Consider the following 6,615-nt stretch of genomic DNA (forward strand, 5'->3'; position numbering starts at 1 on the left):
CGCTACCTATCACTTGCTCTTCAAGCCTCCCAAACTGCCATGTCAGCCTCTAACCTTTTAACCCTTCCTAGCAAACCGTTGCTTGGCTATGTTACCGCTTTGCTCAGCCCCTCTTATAGCGTTGTTAGTTGCAGGTGAAGTTGAAGATTGCTCCATGATGGACAGAATTATGTTGGGATATCACAATATCTCTTATTTAATTAATGCACCTATATACTTGGTAAAGGATGGAAGGCTCGGCCTTATGCCTAGTGTTTTGTTCCACTCTTGCCGCCCTAGTTTCCGTCATACCGATGTTATGTTCCTTGATTTTGCGTTCCTTACACGGTTGGGTGATTTATGAGACCCCCTTGACAGTTCGCTTTGAATAAAACTCCTACAACAAGGCCCAACCTTGGTTTTACCATTTGCCTCACCACCACCTATACTTTTCCTTGGGAGTCGCGCTCCCAAGGGTCATCTTTATTTTAGCCCCCCCGGCCAGTGCTTCTCTAAGTGCTGGTCCGAACCGAGCTGCCTGCGGGGCCACCTCGGGGAAACTTGAGGGCTGATTTTACTCGTAGCTAGTCTCATCCGGTGTTTCCCTGAGAATGAGATATATGCAGCTCCTATCAGGATTGTCGGCACATCGGGCGGCTTTGCTGGTCTTGTTTTACCATTGTCGAAATGTCTTGTAAACCGGGATTCCGAGACTGATCGGGTCTTCCTGGGAGAAGGAATATCCTTCGTTGACCGTGAGAGCTTGTGATGGGCTAAGTTGGGACACCCCTGCAGGGTATAAACTTTAGAGAGCTGTGCCCGCGGTTATGTGGCAGATGGGAATTTGTTAACGTCCGGTTGTAGAGAACTTGACACCAGGTTCGAATTAAAACACATCAACCGCGTGTGTAACCGTGATGGTCTCTTTTCGGTGGAGTCTGGGAAGTGAACACGGTTTTGGGTTATGTTTGAACGTAAGTAGTTTCAGGATCACTTCTTGATCATTGCTAGCTTCACGACCGTCCCGTTTGCTTCTCTTCTCGCTCTCATTTGCGCATGTTAGCCACCATATATGCTTAGTCGCTGCTGCAACCTCACCACTTTACCCCTTCCTTTTCCATTAAGCTTTGCTAGTCTTGATACCCATGGTAATGGAATTGCTGAGTCCTCGTGGCTCACAGATTACTACAACAACAGTTGCAGGTACAGGTTATGCGATGATCATGACGCGAGAGCGATGTTTGCCTATTTTGGAGTTCTTCTTCTGCTTCTTCTTCGATCAGGGGATAGGTTCCAGTTCGGTAGCCTGTGTTAGCAGGGTGGATGTCGTTTGAGTTTCTGTTTGTGTTTCATCCATAGTCGGATGGTGCTCTTATGTAAGATGATATTGTATTCGTGTGATATTGTATGCCTTTTGTATGTATCCCCGTCTATTATGTAATGTTGACGTAATGATATCCACCTTGCAAAAGCGTTTCAATATGCGGTTTTATCCTTGGTGGGACCTTCGAGTCTTTTTAGGATAGTATCGCATATTGGGCGTGACAATTATGCAGGATGAAGATGTATGAAATGAAAAAAGGTGGATGCTATGGCATTGGGTTCATTGACCCAAATACCATTAATGAAGAAACATGGACATATGCATGGTATAAAGACGATGTAGAGAAAAACATGCTAGAGTTCTTGAAGGGCCTCAATATCAATGAAGATATACTACTTCCTTACAACTTCCGGTGAGTGACACTGTCTTGTACTACAAATTCTGTTTTTGCTTACTAGCTAGCTAGATGTTAATAATTAAGTGTATAGGGTTTAGGGTAGTTGATGAGTGTTATGCACATGCCCGCTTAGTTAAGACATGCAAGTGTGTGTGCATGCAGTTACCATTGGATCTTGTTAATCATTAAGTTGACGAAGGAACAGTTGAAGTACTGGACTCACTATTTAAAAAACAAAGTGACTACTCAATCTTGTAGGGAATAGTCGACAGGTAATTTCAATCATTATTAATTATATGTCGGCCTCTTTAGTTCGTCATTTCCTGATATCAACTATTTAATAACTCATTTATTTATTTTCTTTGCCGGCGGGCAGGGCTTGAGCAAAGTTCAGGAAAGAGGTTCCAGACGAATGAAAAGAAAAGCTGTATTGATTTCGACCCAAGGTATAATTAGTGAAGCAGTACTAGCTAGCTACCATCTCAGCAACAGAGGGCAAGTGTCTGACAATGAACCATCTTTGGTATGAAAGAAACGCAATTGATTTTTTGTCAAGTGCCAATTGGACACTCCCAAATTCGCCTCTTCCTCGGTGACACTTGTTTAGACGCAGACCTCGTGGACGTTAGCGATTTGTGTGTTACGTGCAGACACTGTTCGGCTATTTGCGACTGCCCCGGGTGGCAAAGACAAAACGGTACAAGCAAACGACTCCTGCCGACGAGTCACCCACACCAAGTCGGAGGGAGAAGCGGAGATGTCTTCGGGTCCACCACGTCACCCGCCCACATCGCCACCACCGTGGAGCACCCTGGAATCAGACACCGGATACGTGGCTCCCCACGGCCGGCCTCCCTCTTTGTTCACTCCCCCACACACCCACGGCCGCCGACTTCTGTCTGGCCGCGAGCGAAGTGAGACTGGTAGACGGGACACCAGTCCACGACTCCCGGGCCCCGACGCTTCCGGAGATCCCTCCTTCCGCGGCGCCGGCGACCTGAGAGGGAGGGAGACCGGAGCACGGGTAAAGATCGACCCAAGCCCCGTCCTGATTCAGTACGCGCCCCCCTCCCTGGTCCTGTCCCCAGCATTTATGATTCTCGCTGTACTGATGCGCACGCGTTTCTCCGATCTGACAGCGGCAATCGGGCAGAGCTGGAGAGATAGGGAGTCGGGAGCTTGGAGAAGGCGGAGTGAACTGCTCTTCTTCTCGTCGGGGAGGAGGCGCCCCCTGCGTGCGGTTCTACTGACGGATCACTGGTAATTAGCTCTGCTCTGCCCCCCTCTCTCTGTCTCCCCCCTGCGCGCGAGGCTTCTTGATGCCCGCTGTTTATTGTTCTTGTGTTCTACTTCTGCGTGGGCGTGGACTGGATCACGGAATCATGGCGCAGAGCTTGCGTCTTTGCCTTTTCCGTGGGGGCACCACCTGATTCCATTCCCCTTGTTCTTTCACTGTTCGGCAAATATCTCCCCCTGTCGGCATGGAACAGGGGAAAATGCCTTTTCTCTTGGTCACATCCACAAGTATGGTATTAGTATCGAATTTTATAGAAAAAAGCCTGACGTTAACTTGGTCGCAGCATTGCAATCAGCCATGGTCATGGACACCACTGACCCGGGCTACTGGCTCAACTGGAGGTTCCTGCTCTGCGCGACCTGGGTCTACTCCTGCATGGCCCTGGCCTGCTACTTGATCTGGAAGTACGAGGGGCCCAGTTCGCCGGCCGGCAATGACGAGGGGGTCGACAGAGAGGAGGCACGGCCCAAGATCGGACCCGGAGTTGTGTATCTTGAAGACTGCTGGAAGCCGTGCCTTGAGGAGATCCATCCGGCTTGGCTGCTGGCTTTTCGCCTTGTGTCATTCTTGTTCATGGCTTCAGTGCTTGTCTCTGATGTAATTGTCGATGGATGGAGCGTCTTCCTTTACTACACTCAGTAAGCTACTTCATCCTTCCTCGTACTACTGCCTGTGAAGTTTTGCTAACAACAACGGAAAGATGGCGCGAAGTGTCCATTTCGTACCAAGTAATATTCAGAAAATTATTTGATTTTGTTTGTTCTCTACATTTGACAGGTGGACCTTCTTGCTTGTCACCTTGTATTTTGGGGTATGTTGTTTGCTACAGTAAACTCATTGTGACCACTTATTCTTACCTACACATGAGAATGATGACAACATGTTCTGCCAGAATTTGAACAAATGATCAATATAAAATATTTTTTGATTGTATAGCATGCAATTTGTTGTATCTGCATGCTTGCTCATTGCCTATTTTGCTGGCACTCACTAGGTGATACCTCTAACGTGCACCTTCTTCATCTTTAGCTTGGTTCGGTGCTTTCGTTCTATGGATGTTATCAGTACGCTTGCAAGACGGATAAATCTGTTGGAGATCATGGCTCTTATATCATTGCTCCAACGGGGGAAAGTACATACGACGATTCCATCAAAAGTTCTTGTTTCAATAAAACACATGATGGCCGGGAAATTGCAGGATTTTGGGGTTATCTGTTCCAGATTATGTTTCAGGTAATTTGTCATATATATTTAAGTACAAAGTGCACATGATTTTCTGAGTTTTAACTGCTGAACAGTAGGTGTGTTGTGATTGATGAAAAAAAAATTACATAATCTGAAAGTGTAATTGCTTGACATGTAATTCTTTTACATTATTATAGCTATTCTTTAACTGAAAGCATTATGAACTGTGGCTGGCCGATGAATGGTGATGATTACGGATTTGGTGTTTGTTGCCTGCCCCGATTTTGATATGCCTGTTTTCAGACAAATGCAGGTGCTGTGATGCTTACGGATATGGTGTTTTGGTTCATTCTCTACCCTTTTCTTGCCCGGAATCAATATCAAATGAATTTTGTGAGTTTTCGATCACAGATTTTACAAACCTTGTTCTCTGAGACCTTTTAAGTTATTTGTTAATCCAAAGAAATGGGAAGAATTGTTGCCACTTTTTTGATAACCAATACTATGATTTGTATCATTTACTTTATTATTGTATTTTTTACTCTAAATTTGCTCTAAAACCATAATACATAAGTCTAAATAGGACTCCTCTAGTTACATCCTGGTTATTGAGCTAGTCCATATGATTGTGTATGGCTTTGGGTTGTGGCTTCTGCAAATTGTGATATTTTGTTGGTGGTTTGGAGCTGTGCTAATGAATGGCTGAGTGTCTCACACATCCTTTGGTGAACATATTCTTTGCTGCATGTCTTACTACTGTTTTGTGATTGCATACTGCAGTTGCTGATTGGAACACATTCACTCAATGCTCTCTTCATAATTGGTGATACTGCTTTGAATAGCCTGGTAAATGTCGTGTGCCAGAATATATTGATCCATACCACAATCTTCTGATCTTTATATTGATTGTTTAATCTAAAATTGCAGCGTTTTCCATGGTTTAGAATATCATACTTCATGCTCTGGACAGGCCTTTTTGTTAGTGTTCAGTGGATCATCCATGCTAATGTGTCGATTTGGTAATACTTTTACTTACATCTCCCTTTATTATATTGAATCTTAATCGTGGAAAAGAATATTCTTGTGTTTATGTTATACTATTTTTCCAGGTGGCCTTACCCATTCCTAGACTTGACATACCCTCGCGCACCTGTCTGGTAAGCTCTGCTTGACGAAAGAAGTACTTTTGTAGTGCTATTCTTCCATGTGCAGCTGCTTCATTAATGAATTGGCACCGTTGTATACAATCTAGACGTTTGATGAACGTAAAACCGTCTGATAGGCTGGGCATGGCACATACTTAGCAGGCATAAGTCAAGAATGAACTCATATTGACCGCAGTTGATAGATTTCCTTACTAGTTTGTCTTAGACATCAATCCAGACTATGGTTGTTTCTTGGGGATACATTTTGGGGTCAAACATTTGTGAATAGATGATCAAGAAGAGTAGTCAACAAAATTCTGAAAAGCTTCATAATCTGATTACTGTTTCAGCTTCTTGCATAAATTTTGGTTAAATTGGTTCGGAATCTTTTTGAGACACTTGATTATAAGTGATTTTTAACATAAATCTCCATTACTGTTTGAACTTGTAACCTCGATGCCTTAAACTGTGATCTTAAAAAAGTGTACTCATGCAGGTACTTGGTGGTGGCATTGCTTCACTTCCCTTGTTATGGTCTCTTCGCCCTAGTCCTGAGGATCAAGAGGTCTCTCCTGGAAAGCTGGTTCCCGCATAGTTACACATACGTGAAGTAGACAAGAAGATACACATATACTGGCACAATTTATTCCCATTTTCCCCTTGTCCTGAAAACCACATGGAGCTTCTGCTACTACACAATCAGCCGCATTCTTCGGAGCCAGGTGCTTGTAATTCCTTGTACTTGAAAGCACGGGCTCTTTACGAGGTTCTTTACTCAAAAGTGGATGTGTGAATTGCCACGACTTATGTGCACCAAAATTTTGGGATGCGTAGCTTCTTTGAAGTTTGAAGCAGGCGTTCTTTCCAGTGGGGAATTTTGTGCAATCTGAATATGATATGTGACACCCCACCATTTGATAGCTGCTTTAGTTGCATTTCTTTTCACCCAGACATCTCAGCTATGCCGTCACCACCATCAACATAATTTTTTCCCAAGGATTTCACCCAGACACGATCGCATCACCTAAAAATCTAGCGACCCAGCACACGTCCGGCCACCGCACGCAGGCCCCGAGAGGGGAGAGGAGCACCCCCACTGCACCACGAGAAGAGGATATCAAGGAGGTGGCAATGGCGACATTTCTGCCGCTCCAGCGGCGGCTCATTCGGCATGCGTCGCCAGGTGACACAGCGTGACTTGCGGGAGCTGCTGAGCCTGGTCCTCTCCCGTGTGCACTCGCACGCCAACCGCACCCGTCTTCGCACCGTATGTCGTCAGTGGCGCCTA

General features: G+C 45.2%; 1 protein-coding gene across 2 annotated transcripts; it reads left to right on the top strand.

Annotated features, from left to right (window-relative positions):
* Nucleotides 1-2,563: 2,563 nt before the first annotated feature.
* Nucleotides 2,564-6,247, top strand: LOC119274905. 2 transcript variants are annotated; one of them, XM_037555659.1, is made up of 10 exons: nucleotides 2,564-2,756; nucleotides 2,840-2,960; nucleotides 3,281-3,635; nucleotides 3,775-3,808; nucleotides 4,027-4,230; nucleotides 4,486-4,575; nucleotides 4,963-5,028; nucleotides 5,110-5,201; nucleotides 5,292-5,339; nucleotides 5,824-6,247. In XM_037555659.1, exons 3-10 carry the CDS (start codon nucleotides 3,295-3,297, stop codon nucleotides 5,939-5,941), a joined length of 993 nt encoding a protein of 330 aa, XP_037411556.1. In that variant the 5' UTR covers nucleotides 2,564-2,756; nucleotides 2,840-2,960; nucleotides 3,281-3,294; the 3' UTR covers nucleotides 5,942-6,247. The 2 variants fall into 2 exon arrangements, with proteins under 2 accessions (XP_037411556.1, XP_037411557.1); XM_037555660.1 differs by having other exon boundaries at nucleotides 2,565-2,724.
* Nucleotides 6,248-6,615: the final 368 nt, after the last annotated feature.

Source organism: Triticum dicoccoides, chromosome 3B, assembly GCF_002162155.2.
Source record: "Triticum dicoccoides isolate Atlit2015 ecotype Zavitan chromosome 3B, WEW_v2.0, whole genome shotgun sequence".
NCBI lineage: Eukaryota > Viridiplantae > Streptophyta > Magnoliopsida > Poales > Poaceae > Triticum > Triticum dicoccoides.

Bases quoted from the DNA above. Each gene is read 5' to 3' on its own strand.
- LOC119274905 (XM_037555659.1), top strand. From the start codon at position 3,295: ATGGTCATGGACACCACTGACCCGGGCTACTGGCTCAACTGGAGGTTC. The intron at 4,576-4,962 runs GTGAGTTTTCGA...TGCATACTGCAG, and splicing joins ATCAATATCAAATGAATTTT to TTGCTGATTGGAACACATTC. The intron at 5,202-5,291 runs GTAATACTTTTA...CTATTTTTCCAG, and splicing joins CATGCTAATGTGTCGATTTG to GTGGCCTTACCCATTCCTAG.